We start from the raw sequence: 27244 nt of genomic DNA, 5'->3' as shown, positions 1-27244 counted from the left end.
AAATAGAGCTCCTTCTTTCAAAATCTAAGTCTGTAGTTAAATATATCAATGCTGGCTAGAGTTATTCCCCTTATCAATGTAAACCTAGTTGGAGAAACTGACTTATTCAGGAATACATTATTAATTTTAAAACTTAGCTGAGTTAGGAGAGATCTTCTTTACAGGAAAGTATATGAGTCACTATTAAAATGAAGGTATGTGTGCTCTTGGTCCAATTGGTTAATCTCAAGTAGGCTGTAAAGTATTTGAGAGAGGGATTGTGTCTTTCTATTTATCTCTTTTGATGAAGGCCTAATGCAGTGCTACCTATACAATAGGTGGGAAGATGATTAAATTGAATATTGCTGTGCTTTAGTTTCCTTTATTTTTAAAGTGAGAATAATAAAGTACTTCAGTGCTAAAACACTGTTAGGAAAATCATTATATTAACACAATTGTATTAAATTGAAATAAGCTGTTATAAAATTCTTACAGTATTTGATGTGGGCAGCATAATGATGAGACGTAACCCAAGACTATGTGGTTACCTAAGGAAATGCTATTTCATAACAATGACTTAAGTTTGAGAAGATGCCTGTCACTTTGTAAGTGCTAGGCAGCTGTTGTATTGCAATTTAACCCTCGACCGAGTGCTTTTTCTATTTTTAATTCTAGGCTAAAGTTCTTCGGTTACTAGCCACTGCTTATTTGGATTGGAATGACAGAGAATATTGTGATAAGGCTCTCCATGCTGTAAACCTAGCAAACAAGGTATGAAAGGTTTTTAGTTTTGCATATTAACTTAATGAATTTTTAAAGCTTTGATTCACATTTTGAAATCTAGTTTAGCCATTTGCTTCAGTATTCCTGCTTTTTTAATTTATTTGCTCTTTATTTAAAAAAAAAATTTTTAACATTTTAATTTATTTTTGAGAGACAGAGACAGAACACGAACAGGGTAGGGGATATAGAGAGAGGGAGACACAGAATCCAAAGCAGCCTGACACAGGGCTCGAACCCATGAACCCGGAGATCATGCTCTGAGCCAAAGTGGGACGCTTAACCGACTGAGCCACCAGGCACCCTGCTCTTTATTTTTTTATGATATACAGATTGCATTATAATGGAAAATTAGAAGTAAAAAAGAAAATGGTGGTATTTTTTAATGTCTATTTTTGAGAGAAAGAAAGAGAGTATATGTGAGCCAGGGAGGGGCAGAGAAAGAGGGAGACACAGAATCCAAAGTGGGCTCTAGGCTCCAAGCTGTCAGCACAGAGCTCAACGTGGGGCTTGGACCCACAAACTGTGAGAGATCATGACCTGAGCCAAAGTCGTATGTTTAATGAACTGAGCCACCCAGGTGCCCCCAGGTGCCCCTTGGTGGTATCTTTTATATTTAGTAAAAAATAACATATAATTAAATTGCCTTGACTTAGTGACGATTCACAGATGATACCAGGTAAAACAAAAATGCTTCTCTCATATTAAGAGCCCTACATTTTTTTTTTTCCCCGGGTGATTGCCAGAAGGGAGGTGGGTTGGGGAATGCGTGAAATCGAGTGAGAAACACCAGTGAGAAAAGTTACAGAAAAGAAAAGAATATTGTAGGGAGAAAGTTGATGGATTTAACAGGTAGTTATGATTTCTGAAAGTGTAATTTCAGGAAACAAGGATAGACACTATAGTGCAAATGTTATACAAGTGAATCTATGATTATACAATGAATGCAAAGTGTTGTCCATTCTCTGGAATTGTTTGTTAATGAAATCAAAGAGAAAACCAGAATGTCAACTTGTGTGAGTGTGGTAGACTGAAGAAAAACAGATCCTGCCAAGATTTGGGAGACATGTACATCTCTGAAGGTAAAAGGGAATTTAATCCAAGACCTATTTCAACGTATCTTTTAGGAAATGAAGTAATGCAATAAATTAAAATTTGCAACCTCAGCTTATTATTTGTATTTATGTCATCTATATTTGCAAACCCTTTTAATACCAGTGCATACTTTCCCTGACTTTCCATTCTTAAGGCATCTCATACATGAATTGCTATAATTATTTGCTGTGTTTAGAGCTGAGTACAATGTTCATGTAGAAGCTGATTGGCTTTGTAGAGAGAAAGTTTCTCTTCTGTGGGCCTAGACTGCACTTTTAATTTTAGCCAGCTGTGTAAAGATGTGTTCTGTCAGGCAAAAGTGGACCTAGGCAAGAAACCCACAGATGGTGTAGAACCAGCTAACAAGGATTTGGAAAAACTGTTGAGAGTACGTTGTTATTAATAGTAAATCTGACAGGCATGTCCTGCAGGGAAGACAGTATATTTTCATTTCATTCAACCATGTTTCCAAAGGACCTTAATTGTTATTAAAATCTCAAAAGAAAGCAAATATAATTGACATTGAATTTTGCTTACAAGGGTAAGAATACAGCCTTATATTTATACAGTTTATTGACCTACCATTAAATACTTGCCACTCAATCAAATGTGTTTTTTTCCCTTGTATTATTTCATTTAGATTGAATAAAATGTCAGAAAATATCCTCAGGGATAAACTGGATTTTGTGATCTGATCTTTTATAATTTTGATTTTCTTTGATCATGAGTTATTCTGCTATGATGTAACAAAACAGGCAATTATTTGAAAACTGTGTTTTACATTCTACAGTTTTAATGTCTTTGTGATTTCTCTGTTTAAAATAGGAACATTTAAATCCAGCTGGGATTTTCCTAAAGATGAAAATCCTCTTGAAGAGTGAAACAGCCAATGAAGAACTCCATGAAGGTATCATCTGTGTGAAGAACACACAATTTTGGAATATCATAACCAATTTGTTGAATATCAGATCGTTTATAGTATGCTAATAATAGGTGCAATTTGACGGTGACTGAGAAGGAAATTGGTCACATAGGAAAGGGAGAAGATTGTTAGCCAGGAAGAAAAAGAGAAGGAAAAGGGAATAGTTACAAATATACTAGGTAGTGAAAAAAGCTGAATAAGAATTACCAATTTTTTTTAGCTTAGCAAAAATTGCAGCTGCCCAACCCTTCTGAAGTTGTTTACCACAGTGAAAAAAGATTAACTTTGGATAGAAAAAGCCTTTGTAGTTCTGTGCTTTTTATAATCACTTGTATAAACACTGCTATTTATTTTTCAAAATTCTTAAGGGACTAAAATTTACACCTCACAGGGTAAACATCCTGATATACATCTGTGTGTCATTTGGCAAGTCACTGAATTTTTCTGTGCTTCAGTTTCTTCATCTTCAAAGAGATATAATAATAATGTCTACCTGATTAGTTAGTTTGAGAATCCAATGAGAAAATGTATATAAAGCATTTCACACCATACCTGGTGCAGAGTGTGCAAAACATGTTACATATTATTGTAGCTATTATTGCTGTTACTACTACCAAAAGTCTTTCTATGCACACTGACCACTTAATAGTGTTTCAACTATGTTTAGTCATAAAATAATTGACTCTAAATATTTTAATGTGTACCTGCTTTAATTTTATATAAAAATATAGTTGCATTATAGAGCTGCATTATTTTTACTATATTAAAGTATATTCTAGTATAATAATAACTGATTATCCATTAAACAATAACAATTTGAAATTTTTTTAATGTTTATTTAAAAAAAATTTTTTTAACGTTTATTTATTTTTGAGACAGAGACAGAGCATGAACAGGGGAGGAGCAGAGAGAGAGGGAGACACAGAATCTGAAACAGGCTCCAGGCTCTGAGCTGTCAGCACAGAGCCCGACGCGGGGCTTGAACTCACAGACCGTGAGATCATGACCTGAGCCGATGTCGGACGCTTAACCAACCGAGCCACCCAGGCGCCCCTTAATGTTTATTTTTTGAGAGAGACAGAGAGCAGGAGCAGGGGAGCAGGAGAGACGGAAGGGGACAGAGAATCTGAAGCTATCAGCGGAGAGCCAGATACGGGGCTCAAACTCATGAACTGTGAGATCATCCCAGGCGCCCCAACAATAACAATTTATAATAAATAGGACAATAATCAAATTTAGTAGTAGCTCTAAATTTAGTGCTAATTTAGTTTCTTTAACTTTCTGTGCCCTCTAAAATTTTAGCTAATCAATAAGAGACCTCAGGCTGAAATATATAGAGGATTCTGTATCTCTAGGTAATGGTATCATCTCAGTATACACAGGCTGAAAAATGTTAGGAACCAGGAGGACAACTCCACTTGTTTTGTAGTCGGAGAATAAACAAATCAACTAACCAATTAGAGGAATAGGTTTACTGAAACCAATACAATATAGGGAGACCAGAGAGATTTTTGGAGTCACCTACTTTATATTTTTATGAAATTTTTTGATGTTTATTTTCGAGAGAGAGAGAGGCAGAGCACGAGCAGGAGAAGACAGAGAGAGAGGGAGACAAAGAATCTGAAGTAGGCTGTAGGCTCTGAGCTGTCCGCACAGAGCCCAACGTGGAGCTCAAACTCACGAACATGAGATCATGACCTGAGCTGATGTCGGATGCTCAACTGACTGAACCACTCAGGCGCCACAATAATTTTTTTAATGTGTATTTATTTTTGAGAGGGAGAGAGAGAGAGAGAGAGGCAGAGAGAGAGGGAGACACAGAATCTGAAGCAGGGTCCAGGCTCTGAGCTGTCACCACTGAGCCCGATGTGGGGCTCAAACTTGAGAACTGCAAGATCATGATCTGAGCCAAAGTCAGACACTTAACCGACTAAACCATCCAGGCACCCCTGGAGTCAACTACTTTAGAGTTGATTAATTTTAGATTAGAATTCTCCATTACAAATTTTACCAAAACACAGATAAAAAGCAGAGCTTAAAATGAAATTATTCTTTATTCCCAGATTGTTTTTATTTAATCTAGTTTCTTGGTATTCAGAGTGATGAAGTTGCTATGTCGGATTACAAATTAAGAGACTTCTCTGAATCCAAGTTTTCTATAGCTTAAAATATTAAATTATCTTTTACTTTGTTGTGTTGAGAGAATATATGAAACTTGCATTTTTTATAGTCTGTTCATTTCTTTGCTAGTGAAAGTACTTTACACTCAGAATGGTCAATCTTGGGGCACCTGGATGGCTCATTGGGAAAGTGTCACAGCTCATGTCATCATCTCATGGTTTGTGAGATTGAGCCCTGCATGGGACTCTACGCTGAAAATGCGGAGCCTGCTTGGGATTCTATCTCTACCCCTCTCTCTGTTCCTCCCCTGCTCACTCTTTACCTGTCTCTCAAAGTGAACATATAGACTTAAAAAAATAAAATGGTCACTCTAACTGCTGGCATTAGCATTTCACCAGTATTTTTTGTAAATAAAAAAAGTGGAAATGAAAAAATATACAATTTTTTTTATTATGAAAGAGTAGCAACACGCATTAAAGAGAACTTTTGGAAAAGTTGTCCGTATGCATTCCATGAGACTATGGAAAAGATATTCATAGTCTTCATCATTCACTGTACAATTCCTGTACAATAAGGATTTTTGTGTTTTGTCCACTACTGGGTTCTTAGCACTGATCATAGTTCCTGGCACAGAGAATACACTTGTTAGTTATTTGGTATATAAATAATCTGAACACAATCACTTCTGGCAGTTTGATCATTTGATTTCAGCATTTTTCTATTTTGGTTAAATTTGTTTGTTTTATAGAATTTTGACCATATAATACATGCAGGCTTTATTTTCTGATTTTTTTACTTACTAGTCTTATAAACATTTTTCATATTAGTGCATATTCAGTTTTTCTATGTTATTTCATATTCAACACTTTTAATAGTTTCATTAATAGTTTATCATCTGCCTATAGTGGACATTTGAGAATATATTTCCTTTTTATTGTTATTATATCTACACTGATTTTAATATCTTTGCTTATAAACATCTTCCCATATTTCCGATGACTTTTCAGAAGTATACTTTCTGCATTAGAGAGGATACATAATAACAACAACAGGTGTCATTTACTGAGTCTTACTAAGTTCTAGGTGTTTTACTATGTAATTTTCATTCATTATCTCATGTAACACTCTCAACAGACCTAAGTGGTGATATATTCCCCATTTTACAGATGACAAAACTAAGGCTCAGAAAAAACTATAGCCTATATGGCCTATAACCATATAGGTGGCAAGTGGTTTCAAATATAAGTCTATCTGATTTCAAGTCTCAAGCTTTTAACCACTGTGTTCATAGCATATAGTATTACCAAACTGCTTTTCAAAAAGATTGTATCAAGTTACTTTAACATCCTTAGAAGAGTACCTGTTTCACTACACTCTAGCATTGGATGTCTTTATAAAAAGATTTTTTAAAGTTTATTTATTTTGAGAGAGAAAGAGCTAGTGGGGTGGGGGGGGGGAGAGAGAGAGAGAGAGAGAGAGAGAGAGAGAGAGAGAGAGAATCCCAAACAGTCTTCACACTGTCAGCGTAGAGCCCAATGTGGGGCTCGAACCCATGAACTGTGAGATCATGATTTGAGCTGAAGTCTGGTGCTTAACCTACTGAACCACCCAGATGCCCCAAAAGATTTTGATAAATTATTAGGCAAGATGTGGTGTATGGCAAACGTTTAGAAAGTAGATTTTTAACAAAGGAAAGTTACTGAAAATAGCTAAGTTTCCTCAGAAATGAAACTGATATGATTATTTCATCTTCTCTTTTTTAGCTGTCATGGAAATACTACATCTTGACATGTCTCTAGACTTTTGTCTGAACGTTGCTAAACTGCTGATGGATCATGAAAGGTACAGAATTGATTTTCTTTTCTCTAAAGACTAACATTTTTTAAGGTTTCTATTAATATGTATTGAATATACTCATTTATATCCATCCATATTCACATAGCACCATATCTGCCATTATGCTGATAAAATTAGAAGATGGAACTGCTTGATTAATGATTTAAACAATCAATAGTCAAGTTAATTTTAAAATTTACATTAAAATTTTGAAAAAGAAATAAAATGAAAAAGGAATAAGGTAGTTGGTGCTTTATAAAACAGGAGTTAGGCCTAGGTTAACCTACAGGGCAGTGTCATGTGGAACAGGAAGGCATGAACGAGTGCAGTTCTATGAGTAATACACCTCTCTGGCTCTGTCTTTATGTTACCATTAATGTCAAAAGGGACCTTAAAGTACATAAAGACTTCTTAATCGTTCCCAAACTTAAGTGTGCCTCAGAATTACTGAGGAATAAGCACTTGAAACAATGTTCAACATCATTAGCCATCAGGGCAATGCAAATCAAAACCACAATGAGAAACCACTTTGAACCAGTAGGATGGCTATTATCAAAAAGACAGATAATCACATATGTTGGCAAGGATATAGAGAAATTGTAACCCTCATACACTGACGGTGGGAATGTAAAATTGGGCAGTTGCTTTGGAAACTGTTAGTTCCTCACTAAGTTAAATAGTTACCATTTGACCCAGCAATTCCACTCCTGAGTTAAATAGAAAAAGTATGTCCATAAAACACTTATATGTGAATGTTCATAACAATATTATTCCTAATACTCAAATGTGGAAACAACCAAAATATCTAATAACTGATGAATAGGCAAACAAAATGTGGTATACCCATATCATGGAATATCATTTGCCAATAAATGGTGTAACGTATGGAAGTGTTGAATTACTCTATTGTACATCTTGAGATTAATATAACACTGTACATTAACTAACTGAAATTAAAATAAAAACTTAAGAGGTGCCTGGGTGGTTCAGTCTTTTGGGCGTCTGGCCCTTGATTTCAGCTCAGGTGATGATCTTGCAGTTTGTGGGTTTGAGCCCTACATTGGGCTCTGCACAGCACGGAGCCTGCTTGGGATTCTCTCTCTCCCCCTCTCTCTGCCCCTCTCCCCTCAAAATAAATAAATAAACTCAAAAAAAAGTAAATAAGAAAAATTTAAAAATATTAAGAAAAATAAAAAGAAACAGAATACTGATACATGTTATAACATGGATGAACCTTAAAAACATGATGCCAAGTGCAAGAAGCCAGTCACAAAGATCACATATTGTTTCATTCCATTTATATGATATTTCCAGAATAGATGCAGTTATAGAGACAGGAAGTAGACAAGTGGTTGCCTAGGGCTGTGAGAGTTGGGGAAGATGGGGAGAGACTGCTATTGGGTATGGCACTTCTTTCTGACGTGATGGAAATGTTTTAGAATTGATTGGGTAATGTGTGCACAACTCTGTGTATATATTAAAAACCACTGAATTGTGTACTTTAAATTGATGCATTGTATGGTATGGGAATTATACCTCAATAAAACTTATCAAAAATGTTCACTAGGGTACTTTATAAAAATATAGAGATCAAGCTCTACCTTATTCCAGTAAGCCCTGACCTCTATTTTTTATTAGTTCTTCAGGTGGTTCTGAGAACCACTATTTTAGGTCAGTTAGTAAACTATCTATAAAGGGTGAGGTAGTGAATATTTTAGCCTTTGTAAGGCATAAAGTTTCTGTCACACCTACTTTACTCTGCTGTTGTAGTGTGAGAAAAAAGTAGCCACAGAAAATCTGTAAATAAATGGAAGTGACTGTGATAGAGCTTTATTTATAAAAACCGGTCGCTGTTTAGATTTGGCCTGCAACTATATAGCTTGCCAACCATTGTTGCAGACCGATCTCCTACCTGACACACGACTTTTGGATGAGAAGTCATTCAGCCTTTTATAGAATATCTATGGAAGAGGAGATGATGATGATAACATCATGTTTTTACAAAGCTGGAACACAAAATTTTTTCTTATATACAATTGATACATATTTGCCAGTAATTAAAAAAAATTTTTAATGTATTTATTTATTTATTTATTTATTTATTTATTTATTTATTTATTTATTTATTTATATGAAATTTATTGACAAATTGGTTTCCATACAACACCCAGTGCTCATCCCAAAAGGTGCCCTCCTCAATACCCATCACCCACCCTCTCCTCCCTCCCACCCCCCATCAACCCTCAGTTTGTTCTCAGTTTTTAACAGTCTCTTATGCTTTGGCTCTCTCCCACTCTAACCTCTTTTTTTTTTTTTTCCTTCCCCTCCCCCATGGGTTCTTGTTAAGTTTCTCAGGATCCACATAAGAGTGAAACCATATGGTATCTGTCTTTCTCTGTATGGCTTATTTCACTTAGCATCACACTCTCCAGTTCCATCCATGTTGCTACAAAAGGCCATATTTCATTTTTTCTCATTGCCACGTAATATTCCATTGTGTATATAAACCACAATTTCTTTATCCATTCATCAGTTGATGGACATTTAGGCTCTTTCCATAATTTGGCTATTGTTGAGAGTGCTGCTATGAACATTGGGGTACAAGTGGCCCTATGCATCAGTACTCCTGTATCCCTTGGATAAATCCCTAGCAGTGCTATTGCTGGGTCATAGGGTAGGTCTATTTTTAATTTTCTGAGGAACCTCCACACTGCTTTCCAGAGCGGCTGCACCAATTTGCATTCCCACCAACAGTGCAAGAGGGTTCCCGTTTCTCCACATCCTCTCCAGCATCTATAGTCTCCTGATTTGTTCATTTTGGCCACTCTGACTGGCGTGAGGTGATACCTGAGTGTGGTTTTGATTTGTATTTCCCTGATAAGGAGCGACGCTGAACATCTTTTCATGTGCCTGTTGGCCATCCGGATGTCTTCTTTAGAGAAGTGTCTATTCATGTTTTCTGCCCATTTCTTCACTGGGTTATTTGTTTTTCGGGTGTGGAGTTTGGTGAGCTCTTTATAGATTTTGGATACTAGCCCTTTGTCCGATATGTCATTTGCAAATATCTTTTCCCATTCCGTTGGTTGCCTTTTAGTTTTGTTGGTTGTTTCCTTTGCTGTGCAGAAGCTTTTTATCTTCATAAGGTCCCAGTAATTCATTTTTGCTTTTAATTCCCTTGCCTTTGGGGATGTGTCGAGTAAGAGATTGCTACAGCTGAGGTCAGAGAGGTCTTTTCCTGCTTTCTCCTCTAAGGTTTTGATGGTTTCCTGTCTCACATTTAGGTCCTTTATCCATTTTGAGTTTATTTTTGTGAATGGTGTGAGAAAGTGGTCTAGTTTCAACCTTCTGCATGTTGCTGCCCAGTTCTCCCAGCACCATTTGTTAAAGAGGCTGTCTTTTTTCCATTGGGTGTTCTTTCCTGCTTTGTCAAAGATGAGTTGGCCATACGTTTGTGGGTCTAGTTCTGGGGTTTCTATTCTATTCCATTGGTCTATGTGTCTGTTTTTGTGCCATGTTTTTATTTATTTTTGAGAGAGAGAGAGAGAGAGAGAGAGAGAGAGAGAGAGACAGACAGAGCGAGTGGGGGAGGGGCAGAGAGAGAGAGGGGGAGACACAGAATCTGAGCAAGCTCCAGGCTCTGAGCTGTCAGCACAGAGCCCGATGCGGGGCTTGAACTCACAAGCTGTGAGATCATGACCTGAGCTGAAATCAGACACCTAACCGACTGAGCCACCCAGGCACCCCTCCAGTAATTTTTTTAAGAGAGAGAGAGAGAGAGAGAGAGAGAGAGCAAGCCGGGGAGAGGGAAAGAGGGAGAAAGAGAGAATCTTAAGCAGGCTTGACGCTCAACATGGAGCCCAATGTGGGGCTTGATACCATGACCCTGGGATCATGACCTGAACCAAAATAGAGAGCAAGACATTCAACCAACTGAACCACTCAGGCAACCCTCCAGTATTTTTTTTAAAGTTTCTTTATTCGAGAGAGACAGAGACAGCACAATTGGGGGAGGGGCAGAGAGAGAGGGAGAGACAGAGAATCCCAAGCAGGCACATGCCACCAGCACAGAGCTCAATGTGGGGCTCGAACCCATGAACTGCGAGATCATGACCTGAGCTGAAATCAAGAGTTGGATGCTTTATATATAAAGAATTTGCTTTCTTTTTAAGGCTGAGGAAGATTTTATTGTATGTGTATGTGCCACATTTTGCTTATCCATTCATCAGCTGATGGAAGGTAAAACTTCCACATTTTAGCTATTGTGGATAATGCTGCGATGAATGGGGGTGTAAAAAAAAATCTTTGAGAATTTGCTTTCAGTTTTTTTGTGTGTATATTCAGAAGTGGAGTTGCTGGATAATATGGTAATTTTTAATTTTTTGAGGAATCGTCATACTGTTTTCACAGTGGGTGTACATATTACGTTCTCAGCAATAGGGCACAAGGGTTCCAATTTCTCCAAATTTCGGCCAACACTTGTTTTGTTTTGTTTTGTTTTGTTTTTTTGTAGTAGTTATCCCAATAGGTGTGAAGTGGTATCTCGTATAGTTTTGATTTGCATTTCCCTAATGACTAGTGATGTTGACCATCTTTTCATGTGATTTTGGCCTATTTCATCTTTAGAGAAAAGGCTCAGGCCTGGAGCCTGCTTCAGATTCTGTGTCTCCCTCTCTCTTTGCCCCTCCCCCACTCGTGCTCTGTCTCTTTCTCTCTCAAAAATAAATAAACATTAAAATTAAAAAAAATTTTTTTTCATGAAATCCAATTTGTGTTTTTTTCCCCTTTTATTTCCTATTCTCTTAGTGTCATATCTGAGAGATCTTTGCCAAATATAATATGATTTCCCCTATGTTTTCTTCTGAGAGTTTCATAGTTTTTATGTCTTACATTTAGGTCATGGATCCATTTTGAGATCATTTTTCTATATGGTGTGAGACAAAGTTCCAACTTAATTCTTTTGCATGTGCTACCCAGTTTTCACAGCATCATTTGTTGAGAAAACTATCTTTTCCCCATTGAATTGTCTTGGCACTCTTGTTAAAAATCATTTGACCTTATATGTGAGAGTTTATTTCTGGGTTTTCTATTCTGTTCTATTGCTTTGTATGTCTATCTTTATGCCAGTACCATTCTGTTTTTATTACTTTATGTTTGTATTGAGTGTTAAAATCAGGTAGTGTGAGTCCTTCACCTTTTTTATTTTCAGAATTGTTTTGCATATTCAGAGTCCTTTGAGATTACATATGAATTTTAGGATGAATTTTTCTATTTCTGCCAAAAAGCATCATTGGGATTTTGGTAGGGATTGCATTGAATCTGTAGATTACTTCAGGTAGTATTGGTATCTTAACAATATTAAGTCTTCCAATCCATGAACATGGAATGTTTTTCCATTTATTTATGTCTTCTTTAATTTTGTTTAAAAATGTCTTTTTTAACTTTTACTTATTTATTTTGAGCAAGAGAGAGAGAGAGAGCATGAGCAGGGGAGAGGCAGAGAGAGGGAGAGAGAATCCCAAGCAGGTTCCACACTGTCAGTGCACAGCCTGATGTGGGGCTTGAACTCATGAACCGTGAGATCATGACCTGAGCTGAAATCAGGAGTCGGATGCTTAATTGACTGAGCCATCCGGGCACCCAGAAATATCTTATAGTTCTCATTGTACATGTTCTTTACCTCCTGGCTGAGTTGATTCTTAAAGTTTTTTCTTTTCTTGATGCTATTATAAATGGGGCTGTGTTCTTAAAGTTTTTAAATGTTTATTTATTTTTTTCGAGAGGGAGAGAGTGTGAGTGGGGGAGGGACAGAGAGAGAGGGAGACAGAGAATCGCAAGCAAGCTTCATGCACAAGTTTGGAGCCTGATGTGGGCTTCATCCCATGACTAGGTGATCAGGACCTGAGCCAAAAACCGACTGAGCCACCCAGGCGCCCGTCTTAAATTTTTTTCAGATGGTTTATTGTTAGTGTATAGAATTGCAACTGATTTTTGTGGATTGATTTTATATGCTGCTACTTTGCTGAATTCGTTTATTTATTTTAACAGGTTTTGTTTTTGTTTTTGTTTTGTTTTGTTTTGTGGAGGGGTGCCTGGGTGGCTCACTTGACGGCTAAGCATCTGACTTTGGCTCAGGTCATGATCTCAAGGCACTCCTGAGTTTGAGCTCCACATTGGGCTCTCTGCTGTTATTGTGGAGCCCGCTTCAGTTCCTGTCTCCCTCTATCTCTACCCCTCTCCAGGTTGTGCTTTCTCTCTGTCTCAAAAATAAATAAAAACATCAAAAAAAAATTTTAAACCCTTAACAAAAAAATAGTTTTTTTGTAGAATCTTTAGCATTTTCTATATATAAGATCATATCATCTATGAACAGAGATAATTTTATTTCTTACTTTCCATTTTGGATAGATGCTTTTTATTTCTTTTCCTTGCCTAATTTCTCTGGCTTCCAGTACTGTACTGAACAGGAGTCACTAAAGCAGACATCCTTACCTTGTTCCTGGTCTTAAAGGAAAAGTTTTTAGTGTTTTACCATTGAGTATGAGATTCACTGTGGGTTTTTCATATTACTATGTTCAGGTAGTTTCCTTCTATTCTTAGCTTGTTGGATGTTTTAATTACGAAAGCTTGTTGAAGTTTTCAAATTATTTTTCTGCATCTATTGTGATGACTGTGTGATTTTTATCTTTCATTCTGTCAATGTGGTATATCACATTTACTGATTTTTATATGTTGGACCATCCTTGTATTCTAGGAATAAATCCCACTTGGTCATGGTATATGATCTTTTTAACATGCTGTTTAATTTTTTTTTTGTTGAGGATTACCTTATTACTAGTATTTTGTTGAGGTTTTTTGTATATGTATTCTTCAGGAATACTGGCCTGTAGTTTTCTTTTCTTGTAGTGTCTTTGTTTAGGAAGAAGTTTTTTTTTTTTTATTGAAGTATGAGTGACATACAGTATCCTATTAGTTTAATGTACATATTGTAGTGATTTGATATTTTTATACATTGAAAAATGATCCCTGTGATTAGTTTACTTACCATCTGTCACCATGCAAAATTATTACATTATTATTCATTATATTTCCTATGCTGTTTATTACATCCCTGTGACTTATTTATTTTATGATTGGAAGTTTGTACCTCTGAATCCCCTTCACCTGTTTCACTCACCCTCCAAACCCCCTCCACTGTCATACTCTGGTAACTAACAGTTTGTTTCCTGTATCAATGAGTCTGTTTCTGTTTGTTTTGTTTGTTCATTTCTGTTGTTTTTTAGATGCCTCATATAAATGAAGTCATACAATATTAGTCTTTCGCTGACTTATTTTGCTTAGCATGATACCTTCTAGGTCCATCCACATTGTCACAAATGGCAAAATTTTATTTTATTTTTTTTTATGGCTGGGTAGTGTTCCATTGGAGATAATGTACCACGTCTTTATCCATTCATCCATCACTGGACACTTAGGTTGTTTTTATAGTTTGGCTTTTATAAATAATGCTGCAATGAAGATAATGGTTCAAATTTCTCTTCAGATTATGTTTTTGGGGCACTTGGTTGGCTCATTTCGTTAAGTGTCCAACTTTACCTCAGGTCATGATCTCATGGTTGTGAGTTTCACCCCCACATTGAGCTCTCTGCTGTTAGCAGAGCCCGCTTAGAATCCTCTGTCCCGTCTTCTCTCTGCCCCTTCCCGCTTGTGCTCTTTCTTGCATGTGCTTGCTCTCTCTCTCGCTCTCTCAAAAATAAACATTAAAAAAAAAATTGGTGTTTCCATTTTCTTCAGATCCTCAGAAGTGTAATTGCAGGATTGTAGGGTAGTTCTATTTTTAATTTGTTGAGGAAACTTCATACTGTTTTTCATAGTGGCTGCCTTGATTTTCATCCCCTCCAACAGTATATAAAGATTCCTTTTTCTCTACATCCTTGCCAACCCTTTTTATTTTTTGTCATTTTGATAATAGCCAATCTGACAGGTGTGAGGTGATATCTCATTGTGGTTTTCATTTGCATTTCTCTAATGATCAGTGATACTGAGCATCTTTTGATGTGCTTACTGATCTGTTTGTCTTCTTTGGTAAAATGTCTATACAAGTCCTCTGCCCATTTTTAATACAGTTTACTTTTTTAACATCAAGTTGTATAAGTTCTTTATATGTTTTGGATATTAACCCCTTATCAGATGTGTGATTTGCAAATATAGTTTCTTAGCCAGTAGGTTCTATTTTCATTTTGTTGACGGTTTTCTTCACTGTGCAAAAGCTTTTTAGTTTGATGTGATTTCCTTAATCAATTTTATCTTTTATTGCCATTGCCTGAGGCGTCTGGTCCAAAAAAATATCACTAGGACTGATGTCAAATAGCTTATTGCCAGTGTTTTCTTGTAGGAGCGTTATGGTTTCAGGTCTTATATTCAAGATTTTAATCCATTTTGACTTTATTTTTGTACATGGTATAAGATAAAGGACCGGTTTCATTTTTTTGCATGTACCTGTTCAGTTTTCCTAACACCATTTATTGACGAGACTGTCTTTCCCCCATTATATATTCTTGCCTCCTTTGCCATAGATTAATTGACCAAATATGTGTGGGTTTATTTCTCAGCTGTCCATTCTGTTCCATTGATCTATGTGTCTGTTTTCATGTCAGTACTGTTTTGATTACTGTATTGTATTGTACTGTATCTATGTAAAATCCAGGAGCATGATACCTCCAGCTTTGTTTTTCTTTCTCAAGATTGCCTTGGCTATTTCTGGTCTTTTGTGGTTCTGTACAAATTTTGGGATTTTTGTTCCACTTTTGAAAAAAATTCCATTTGTATTTTCTTTTTATTGTTGTTTGATATCAGGGTAATACTGGCTTCATTAATAAGTTTCAAAGTGTTTCCTTCTCCCCAATTTTTTACAAGACTTTGAGAAGGATGGCATTAATTCTTTAAATATTTGGTAGAATTTGGGAGTAAAGCCATGTGATCCTGAGCTTTTCTTTGTTGGGAGATTGTTGATTACTGCTTCAGTCACTTTACTAGTTCTAGGTCTGTCAGATTTTCTTTATTATTATTATTATTATTATTATTTATATTTGAGAGAGAGAGAGACAGTGCATGAGCAGGAGAGGGACAGAGAGAGAGTTGGAGACAGAATCTGAAGCAGGCTCCAGGCTCTGAGCTATCAGAACAGAGCCTGATGTAGAGCTCGAACTCACAAGCCATGAGATCATGACCCGAGCCAAAGTCGGACACTCAACCAACTGAGTCACCCAGGCACCCCAGGTTTTCTATTTCTTAATGATTCAGGCTTAGTAGGTGGTTATGTTTTTAGGAATTCATGAATTTCTCTAGGTTTTCCAATTTGGTATATGAGTTTTCATAATAGTCCTTTATAATTCTTTTAATTTCTGAGACATTAGTTGTAATTTTTTTCTTTCATTTCTGATTTTATTCAAGTCTTCTGTCTTTTTTTCTTAACCTAGCTGAAGATTTGTCATCACTTTTGTTTGTCTTTGCAAAAAAACCAACTTAGTTTCATTGATTTTTTTTCTATTGTTTTTCTGATCTTTATTTCATTTATTTCTGCTCTAATTTTATTATCTCCTTCCTTCTGGCAGTTTTGTGGTTAGTTTGTTCTTCTTTTCTAATTCGCTACATTGTAAAATTAGGTTGTTGATTTGAGATCTTTCTTATTTTTGAATATAAGCATTTATAGACATAAATATCTCACTTAACCTGGCTTTTTCTGTTTTTTGTAAGTTTTGGTAATTTGTATTTTCATTTTCATTCAGTCTTAACTATTTTCTAATTTCCCTTGTGATTTCTTCTTCATTTCATTGCTTGCTTAAGTGTGTTGTTTAACTTTTTAAATAATTTTTTTAATGTTTATTTATTTTTGAGAGAGAGAGAGAGAGAAAGAGAGACAGAGCATGAGCAGGGGAGGGGCAGAGAGAGGGAGACACAGAATCTGAAGCAGGTTCCAAGGCTCTGAGCTGTCAGCACAGAGCCCAATGCGAGGCTCAAACTCAGGAGCTGTGAGATCATGACCTGAGCTCAAGTTGGACACTTAACCAACTGAACCACCCAAGTGCCCCAGTGTGTTATTTAATTTCTACAAATTCTGAATTTTTTCAGATTTTCTTCTGTTACTGATTTGTAACTTTATACTTTTGTGGTCAGAAAAGGTAGTTTGTATAATGTCTAGCTGTTAAACTCTATTGAGACTAAATTTGTGGCTTAACTTATGATCTATCCTGGAAAATGTTCCATGTGCACTTGAGAAGAATGTATATTCTGTTATTGGGTAAAATGTGCTGTATATGTCTGTTGGTTTATTGTGTTGTTGATATCCTCTATTTTTTACTTATCTTCTGTCTGGTTGTTCTATTCTTTTTTTTAATTTTTTTTTAACATTTATTTACTTTTGAAAGACAGACAGAGGCAGAGCGTGAGCAGGGGAGGGGCAGAAAGAGAGGGAGATACAGAATCTGAAGCAGGCTCCAGGCTCTGAGCTGTTTGTCAGCCCAGAGCTTGACACAGGGCTCGAACTCACGAGCTGTGAGACCATGACCTGAGCTGAAGTCGGACGCTCAGCCAACTGAGCCACCCAGGTGCCCGATGGTTGTTCTTTTCATTTTTGAGAAGAGGTCTTGAAGTCTCCAACTATTATTGTAGTATGCTGTTTTACCATCAGTTCTCTTAAATTGATGCTTTGTTACTAAGTATGTAAATATTTATAATTGTTATATCTTCTTGCTTTATTGGATTTTTAATTAATGCATCACATCCTTCTTTGTCTTTTGTAACTTTGATTTAAAGTCAGTTTTGTCTGATACTAGTATAACCACCACTGCTCACTTTTGGTTACTATTTGCATAGAATATCTTTCTTCATCGTTTCATTTTCTACCTGTTTGTATCTTTGGGTCTAAAGTGAGTGTCTTCCAAACAGTATGTAGCTGGATTCTGTTTATTCATTATTCCAATTTCTGCCTTGTGATTGGAGTTTAATCAATTTACATTTAAAGAAATTACTGATAAGGAGGGACTTACTTGGTTATTTTAGTTTTTGTTTTATATATGCCTCATGGATTTCTTTGATCCCTCATTACCTGAATATTATCTTTAAGAGTGACAAACATTTTTTCCCAATTCTACATTCTAAAGGAATCTATCACATAGGAAAGAGTTTGCAAATCAGTGAACCATGAGCTGGGTGGGTGTGGCCAGAGATGTGTTGCATAGGGATGAATTAATTGCCAATATTTAACAATTTCACATGAAAATCAGGGTTTCTGACTTCTTGAAAAAAATTGAAAGATCTGGAAACACTTGGCCAATATTTCCCACTAAGCAACAATCATTTGGGGCTAAATGGCTATTGCTATCTTTAGACATGGGGCATGTATTCTCCAGTTTGACATAGTCCCCACACTTCTTTATTTTCTACCTTAACCTATGTGTCAAGTTGTCATTTATCTTTTTTTGTGTTATTATTTTTATAGCAAATATAAGAGGAAATTAAATGTTTATGGCACACACATCTCTTTCAAAAATGAGAGAATGTGGGGCGCCTGGGTGGCTCAGTCGATTGAGCGGCCGGCTTCAGCTCAGGTCATGATCTCACAGTCTGTGAGTTCGAGCCCCGTGTCGGGCTCTGGGCTGATGGCTCAGAGCCTGGAGCCTGTTTCAGATTCTGTGTCTCCCTCTCTCTGCCCCTCCCCCGTTCATGCTCTGTCTCTCTCTGTCTCAAAAATAAATAAACGTTAAAAAAAATTAAAAAAAAAATGAGAGAATGTAAGCTAGCCTGAGAGGACATTTTAAAATGAGAAAGAACAAATTTCTTTGTGATGGAAGTAAAAGATTTCTGTGTTTAATGTACAAAGTGTGCCTGTGTCAAAATATAATTATAAGAGAATATTATGAAAAATTATATGCCAACAAACTGGGCAATCTGTAAGAAATGGACAAATTCCTAGAAACATACAAACTACCAAGACTGAAATAGGAAGAAATAGAAAATTTGAACAGACCCATAATCAGCAAAGAAATTGAATCAGTAATCAAAAATCTCCCAACAGAGAAAAGTCCAGGGCCAGATGGCTTCTCAGGAGGAATTCTACCAGACATTTAAAGAAGAGTTAATACCTATTCTTCTTAAACTGTTCCAAAAAATAGAAGCGGAAGGAAAACTTGCATCTATTTCTTAGAGGTTAGGGGGCTTATTGGATGAGATGCTGTCAAAGCTCGTGTTGCCCTAGAAGCAAATTTTAAGATGGTGGTTAGTGTGCAGATAGCTTATAAAGGAGGGCTCTTAGGATCAATACCTATGAGGGGAAGAAAAGGAGACTAAACTAGATAAGGGGAGAAATTGGGCTAATTTAAAGTTAGAAGGCTTCAGCTTACCCCATGGGGAACTCTGAAGCTGGGATGGCCCTTCAGAATTGTTTTCAGTTAGAATAAGATGGTATGTCTTGAAGGCCAGTGTTAAGTAGTCTTGGATGTCAGCTGCCCTGGAAAGGGGGCATAACCTTGGGTGAGATGGCTCTCTTCAAGGGTAGTTCCTAAAGAGTCACCTGGAAATAAATACTTCAGTCCTGAAGGGGAGATTTGTGTGATATAGCATTCATGACAAGGTACTAATATTTTTGGAACTGTTGAAAGAATTCAACTTGTTCATGTCATCCATGGGAAAAATCTCTGCCTTCGCTCAAAGACTTGACCTCTTTGGTGAATATGACAACCCATATAAACACTCTGAATCTGCCTCTGCAAATGCATTCATAAGTAATTACACAAATGTAAATTGTAATTCATATGTTCTTAGTGAAGTAATTTCTTTGGGAAACTCATTTAGCAAAGAATAATCTGACTCACTTTTCTATGCTGAAATTGGTTTCCAGAGATAGAAATGATTACCTTAACTACATATTCAAAGATTGAATTCTTAAAATGTTTTCTCATTTCCAACATCATGATAATGAAAAACATTATTTATTTTGACTTTCTCAATTAATACTAACGTGAATGAAGAACTACAAATTGAACTGTAGTGTAGTGTGGTATTGAATTCTAATTAGACAACTTTAGCATATCAGATGTAGTGGACATTAATTGCTCTTGATCGGCTGTCAGTCGTTCATTCCACTTTTCTCTTGATGACAGTACCCAGATTTTCATGTAGGCACCTACTTTTTCCCTATCAGCCATATGAATATTGACATATTGGTATAAAAGAGAGAGAAGAAAGAATTTCAGCTTTCTATTTCCCAATCAACAGAGAAATCAAAGTCAGAAGAAAAATTTGGTAAATTAAGTATATTTATTTTTAAATTTCAAAGTTAAAGTATAGCTTCTATTTTCTTACCTATTTGTACTATGTTAACATACTTATACCATTGTTTAGTTAATACTAAAGGTTCATTATGTATCTGGCAGTTGCTTTTTCTTACAGTCTATTTCACTCATTTATGTTACATATTTGGCATCTGTAGACAGTATAGGAAGTTGCATTATATAATGGACAATGATAATTTTATAGCAAAAGCATAAGTATATTTTATGTATAGAAGTTTGTTTTAGCAATTAAAGCTAAGAGCTAAGTGTGCAGAGCATTAACTGTTAGAAAGTGAATGCAGTCCTGCTATGTACTATAAGCTAATGTAGTACAGATCTAAGCTTCTGATGATCTACCTTGATGCAAGGATAAAATTTAAAAATTTTTTTTTAATGTTCATTTTTTTTTAAGAGAGACAAGAGTGTGAGAGGGGGGTGGGGCAGAGAGAGAGGGAAACACAGAATACAAAGCAAGCTCTAGTCTCTGAGCTGTGAGCACAGAGCTTGACATAGGGCTTGAACTCACAAACCGCGAGATCATGATCTGAGCCGAAGTTGGATGCTTAACCTACTGAGCCACCCAGGTGCCCCATGGATAAAATATTGAATGCATTGATGAATGGATGGAAATACCATGTCTCTTAAGTGATTTTTTTTTAATTTCACCTCTTACAGTCAAGCTTTATTAGAAGTCAGAGTGTAGAGAATTCTAGGCTATCCACTTATGAGATCCTGGTACTATGTGGTGCTAAGATAAGGGAAGAACATATGCTTTACATTCTAGAAAAACAGTTAGATGGCTTGATACTCTGTTATTATGAGTCATTTTCCTGAAATTGTTAGGTTATGTCTGTTTACTCTCTGACTTTATCATTTAAGTAAACTTGTCAAAAGATAAAGTAAGTTGAATTTGCGTGCCCTTTTCTGAATAAATCCTTGATGTTTTGTTAATGGTTCTCAGACTTTAATGTGTATATGATTAGCTCAAGATCTTGTTAAAATAGAGATTCTAATTCAGTAGGTCTGGAATGAGGCTTGAGATCTGCGTTTCTAATAAGCTTTCCATGTGATGCTGATGCTGTTGGTCTGTAGACCACACTGTGAGTAGCCAAATTTAGGACTCTACTGCATTCGTTTATTTATTTATTCATTCATTCATTCATTTTAAAGGGGTGGGTGGAAAGACAGAGAGAGGGAGAGGGAGAGAGAGAATCTTATGCTGGCTCTGTGCTCAGCATGGAGCCCAGTGCTGGGCTTTATCTCATGACCCTGAGGTCATGACCTTAACTGAAATCAGGAGTTGGACACTTAACTGACTGAGCCACACAAGTGCCCCTCTACTGCTCTCTTTGTAAAACAAAATCAAAGTTTTCCTTCTCTAGTTTTCATTACCCCTTCAGTTTTCTGTAATTTTCTTAAAGACATCTGTAACTTATAAGTCTCATTTATAAACCTAGGGGACCTGAACTCTTTTACAACAGCTAAGTTTCTATTACTGGCTTCTCACCTTGAGCTTTAATTCCTTCCTTTCAGAATTTTTATCTATTTTATTTTTTACTCTGTAAACATATGATTATAATAAAAAATGAAAAGAAAAAGATCATATCTAGTTTTATTATCCTAACAAATAATCTGTATTTAGTTTATTCTTTCCTTGAACTCCTTGTCTGTATTAGTTTTTTCTTTCCTTCAACTCCTTGTCTGTATTAGTACATGCTTTTTCTTAGTTGTAATTTTAACATAGATCACTTTATCTTGTTATTGGCAAAAAAGGCTCAGACCCTTTCTTTTGTACTGCTTAGGTGGGGTTAATCAGTTACTGTTCATTCCAGTAATAAGAATACTGAATCACATAATCAAACTAAGAGATTTTGAATTGGAATGAGACTTCCAAGATAGAGGCAGAAACCTTGAGATAAAGTGATCTAGAAATGTCTATGCAACAGAAAAAAAATTTGAACAAGATTGTAGGAGATCAGATTGACATTGCCAAACTAAAATCAAGAATAGAGAAAAGCGGGGACTCTGGGTGGCTCAGTTGATTAAGCATCCAACTGTTGGTTTCAGCTCAGGTCATAATTGCAACAGTTTTCGTGGGTTTGAGCCCTGTGTAGGGCTCTGTGTTCAGAGTGCAGAGCCTGCTTGGGATTGTCTCCCTCTCTCTCTGCCCCTCCCCCGCTCATGCCATCTCTTTCTCTCCCAAAATAAATAAATAAACTAAAAAAAAGAAGAATAGAGAGAAGCAAAATCAAGCTTCTAAAGTCAGGATCAGAATTTTTGGAAGTCACAATTAGATATAGGGAAAGCAGTTTGTTTAGGCTCAAGTAAAAAGAAAGACCAAAAAACCTTGTAGATTAACTACTTTGTTCTCAACCTTCCTGTTATAAAAGACCTGATGTTTTATCAACAGTTTTTGAACTCACTGTTGAATATTACAATAAAATTTTTAGAGCTCTCTCAATTCTACACAATGAATGAATTCCAGAAAAGTTCTGTTTAGAAAAAATTTCATACAGTAAATATTATTTTTCCATGGATTAACATTATAAAATAAAAATGACTTACCTCCAAAAATTTTTTTGGCTCTAATATATAATAAAGTTATATTTGGGGATGCAGCATATTTTTTAAATCATACATTTAAATGAAATTTACTCTTCTGATAATATAATAACAAGTACTTGAATGGGTTGCACAAATGGCATGCTGAGATGAGTGAGATAATATCCTGAAAATCTGGAGAAAGAGACAGATATAATATTGAAGACCTAATACTCTCAACACTAATTCCTTCCTGGGATAGATCTAAAAGGTTGTCACCAGACACTAGGAAGTAAAAGCAAACATCACTGGCTCTTGGGATTTAATTTAATCATGTTTGCATGGATATTCTCATCTAACAGCCACTGTCAAAGCTCTCTGTTGGCAAGAATTATCACCATAGATCTTTCATCTCCTCTCCCATTTCAGGTCAAGTATCCAAACAACATACTTTGTAGGGAATCTGTTAGAATTGTTTATTCTAATAAAAAATTTTAATGAGTTTATTGTTAGAAAAAATAGTTCCATTTTATAGGAAAGGAAGGTGGTACAGAATATGTATTCAGTTCTTGCATTTTCACTGTATGTGGTTTGGATCATTGGTTTATGTGTTTTCTTCCCCCCCCCCCCCCGGGGGTTTGGTTTTAGGGTACTTGAGATGGGAAGAGGAATTGAAGGGATTTTTAAGGTTTATTGCTTCTTGGAGACAAGAGTTGGATTTTCCTTAGCACATTGGATACATTTAAGTTCATTTTATCAACAAAAATTTTGCCTGATGCAGCATGTTGTATGGGGTCTGGTTGGAGATAAAAAGAAACATAAGAAACAGACATTCCTCTGGGCACCTGGGTGGCTCAGTCTGTGGAGTGACTGGCTTTGATTCAGGTCATGCTCTCAGGGTTTGTTAGTTCGAGCCCTGCGTCAGGTTCTGTGCTGACCGCTCAGAGCCTGGAGCCTATTTCAGATTCTGTCTCCCTCTTTCTCTGCCCCTCCCCCGCTTGTGCTCTGTTTCTCTCTCTCAAAAATAAATAAACATTTAAAGAAATTAAAAAAAGAAATAGACATTCCTCTAATGAATTTACAGTCTGCCACAGCAAGTTAAGCATATATATGATCAGTTAACTGACAATAAAATGCAGGAAATGAGAAATGCATGGTATAGGTGATAAATCCTATATAAATTTAGAAGGAGGAGCGAAAGATCACTGTAGGCTCCATTGATCAGAGAATGCTAAGTGGAAGAGATAGGGACTTAGAGAATGTATAAGATTTGTATAGGTGAATGAATTAGGAATTCCTGGCAGGAAGATTAGAGTGAGCAAAAATGTGAGCACAAGGCAGGTTTAGAGACATTAATTTAGTCCAATTTAGCATCTTTTATGTAAAGAGCAGCATATGGAAGGCATAGGCACTTCTTTTAGGGAACTTACAAGCCTTATTGGAAAGAGTGTATGTGTAAAGATAACAATATAAGATAGCACATAGAAAATGGGGATAACTGCCAAATTAGTGTAGGAATTCAGAAGAGGCATAGATCATTATAGACTGGGAACGTCAGAAAGAGTTCTTTGACTGTGAGACTTCAGCTGGGCTTTGAAGATGGGAGAGAATTTAATAAAGTGGAAAGGAGGAGTTAAGGACATTTGTAGTGAGTAGATAGGAGGACAGCATCATCTGTTCAGAATATGATGACTAATGGATCAGAGAGGTTGTAGCGTACATTTTATATAAAAGGTGTAATGAGATATAAAGTTAGGTACATTGGAGTCATTTGTGAAAATCCTTGAGAATCAAACTAAAGGACTTTATGCTGTAGGCAAATCAGGACCCACTGGAGGTTTTCAAAGGTAGTGACATGCTAATGAAAACATATGCAAGAAGTTGACTGGGGTGAGATTAGAGGTAGGGAAATCAATTAAGAATCATTGCAGGTAGCTCACATATGAAGTGATAAGAACTTGAGTCAGGTTGATAATAGTGGGAATTCATTCTTTCCCATCTGAGTTCTTATTATGTACTAGCATTTTTGTTGCTGGGCATTAAAAATACAAAAATTAAATAATATATAGTCCTTGGTCTCAAAGAGATCACTGCCTCATGGGGAAGAATAGCTCATAATTATGAAACAAATACAATCACGGAATATTTTGGTGTCACTAAAGAGGGCCTAGTAAGTAGATGATTATAAATATAAAATTATTCTTACTTACATATTTGGCATTAGAATTACATTGTTTTGAATTACTGTGCTCTCTTGCTATATATGCTTTTTTTTCCAACCATGTTAGTAACTAATTTGCCAGTCCCACACTATCTTCAGGACTTATCTTTTTTTTTAAAACATTTCCACAGAAAAGCCATGAACTATTTTAAAAAGTTCTTGCCATAAACTATACAAATAAGGAGTCTTGTTCTCAGAGCTTCCAGTATAGAAAATGGAAGGAAGTGATGGAAATGAAAGACTTGAAAAATAATAATTGCAGGCTTCAGTACCCTACTTTCAGCAATCCAGACAGAAAACTACAAGGAATCTTTGGACTTGAACCATATGTTACACCAAATGGACCCAATAAACATTTATAGAAGAACATTCCATCCAACAGCAGCAGAATATACATTTTTCTTAAGTGCACATGGAATATTCTCCAGGATAGATAATATCACAAAACAAGTTTTAACAAATTTAAGAAGATTGAAATCATACTAGTTATCTTTTACATCCACAATGGTATGAAATTAGAAGTCTGCAACAAGAGGAAAGCAGGAAAATCTACAAATGTTCAACAGGAGTATGAAATTAACACACTCTGAAACAACCAATGGGTCAGAGAAGAAATCAAAAGAGGAACAAAAAATATCTCAAAACAAATGAAAATGGAAACACCCCTCCCCCCCAGTCTGTGGGATGCTGCAAGAACAGTTCTGAGAGGGAAGTTTATAGCAATACATGCACATATTAAGAAAACAGATTGCAAATAAACAACTAACTTCATAGTTCAAGGAACTAGAAAAAGAAAAGCAAACTAAGCTAAAAGCTGGCAGAAGAAAGGAAGTAACAAAGATTAGAGAAGAAATAAATGAAGTAGAGACCAGAAAAACAATAGAAAAGATAATGAAATGAAGAGGTGTTTTTTTTTAAAGATAAACAAAATTGATACAACTTTAGACTAAGAAAAAAAGGAGACAAGACTCAAATAAAATCAGAAATGAACAAGGAGGGGTGCCTGGGTGGCTCAGTTGGTTGAGCGACTGACTTCGGCTCAGGTCATGATTTCATGGTTTGTAAGTTTGAGCCCCGTGTCAGAATCTGTGCTGACAGCTCAGAGCCTGGATCCTGCTTCTGATTCTGTGTCTCCCTCTATGTCTGCCCCTCCCCTACTCATGCTCTGTCTCTCTCTGTCTCAGAAATAAATAAACACTAAAAAAATTTTTAAAAAAGAAATGAACAAGGATCCATTATAGCTGACACCACACAAATATAAAGAATTATAAGAGAATATTATGAACAATTATATGATAACAAATTGGATAGCCTAGAAGAAATGGATAAAATCTTAGAAACATACAACCTACCAGGACTGAATGAGGAAGAAATAGAAAATCTGAACAGAACAATAATGAGTAAGGAGATTCATCAGTAATCAAAAACCTCCCAATACAGAAATGCCAAGGATCAGAAGGCTTGACTGGTGAATTCTGCCAAATATTCAAAGAAAAATTAATACCAATACTTCTCAAACTCTTCCAAAAAAATGAAAAGAGGGAACACTTCAAAACTCATTTTACTAGGCCAGCATTACCCTGATAACAAAGCCAGATACAAGAAAACTATAGACCTATAGTCTTAATATATATGTAAACATTCTCAATAAAATATTAGCAAACTGAAATCAATACACATTAAAATGGCTAAACAGCATGACCAAGTGGGATTTATCCCTGGGATGCAGGGATGGTTCAATATATGCAAAACAGTAAATGTGATACAGTACACTAATAGAATGAAAGGTAAAAATCATGATTTTTTATGTGAGGAATGGGGAAAATAGGTGGAGTTTAAAATATACAAACTTCTAGTTATAAAATAAATAAGACTCAGGGATACAATATTCAGCATAGGGAATACAGTTAATGATATATAGTACATTATATAGTGACAGATGGTAGCTAGATTTAGCATGGTGATCACTTTGTAATGTATATAATCACTATATTGTACATCTGAAACTAATACAATATTGTATCTCAACTGCATATAAATGTAAAAAATCATGATTTTCCCTAGGTGCAGAAAAAGTGTTTGACAAGTTACCATATCCTTTCATGATAAAAAAAGTCCTTGAACAAATTGTGTATAGAAGGAACATACCTATATGTCTGAGGATTAAGTACAGTAATTCATGTAATATTCATGGGACATAGTAAGCATTCGATAGATTTTGGCTATTATTAATTTTGAAGAATTATTGGAACTAATATTTTATTTAGTTGAGCCATGTGTCTCCAGAATATAATTCATGTTTACCATTTTATATAAGGCTAGTAGTACTGGACATGATTGAGATGCTACATTTAGCTTGTTAAGCAGTTTTATGAGCATCACTTGTGAGTTGTGCATAAGAGTAAATTACAGGACACTTTT

At 35.9% G+C, this 27244-nt stretch overlaps 1 protein-coding gene across 3 annotated transcripts in view; it reads left to right on the top strand.

The window, feature by feature from the left end:
- The window catches only part of TEX11 (testis expressed 11), a 244864-nt gene that overhangs the window by 75898 nt on the left and 141722 nt on the right, over positions 1 to 27244 (top strand). For all 3 annotated transcript variants that reach the window (XM_045050778.1, XM_045050777.1, XM_006943797.4), the window contains exons 11-13: positions 655 to 750; positions 2680 to 2761; positions 6661 to 6739. In XM_045050778.1, the coding sequence (XP_044906713.1) occupies positions 655 to 750; positions 2680 to 2761; positions 6661 to 6739 (257 nt within the window). The remainder of the gene's footprint in view (positions 1 to 654; positions 751 to 2679; positions 2762 to 6660; positions 6740 to 27244) is intronic.

This window comes from Felis catus, chromosome X, assembly GCF_018350175.1.
Source record: "Felis catus isolate Fca126 chromosome X, F.catus_Fca126_mat1.0, whole genome shotgun sequence".
Taxonomy (NCBI): Eukaryota; Metazoa; Chordata; class Mammalia; order Carnivora; family Felidae; genus Felis; species Felis catus.
This window is presented reverse-complemented; position numbering and strand designations above follow the sequence as displayed.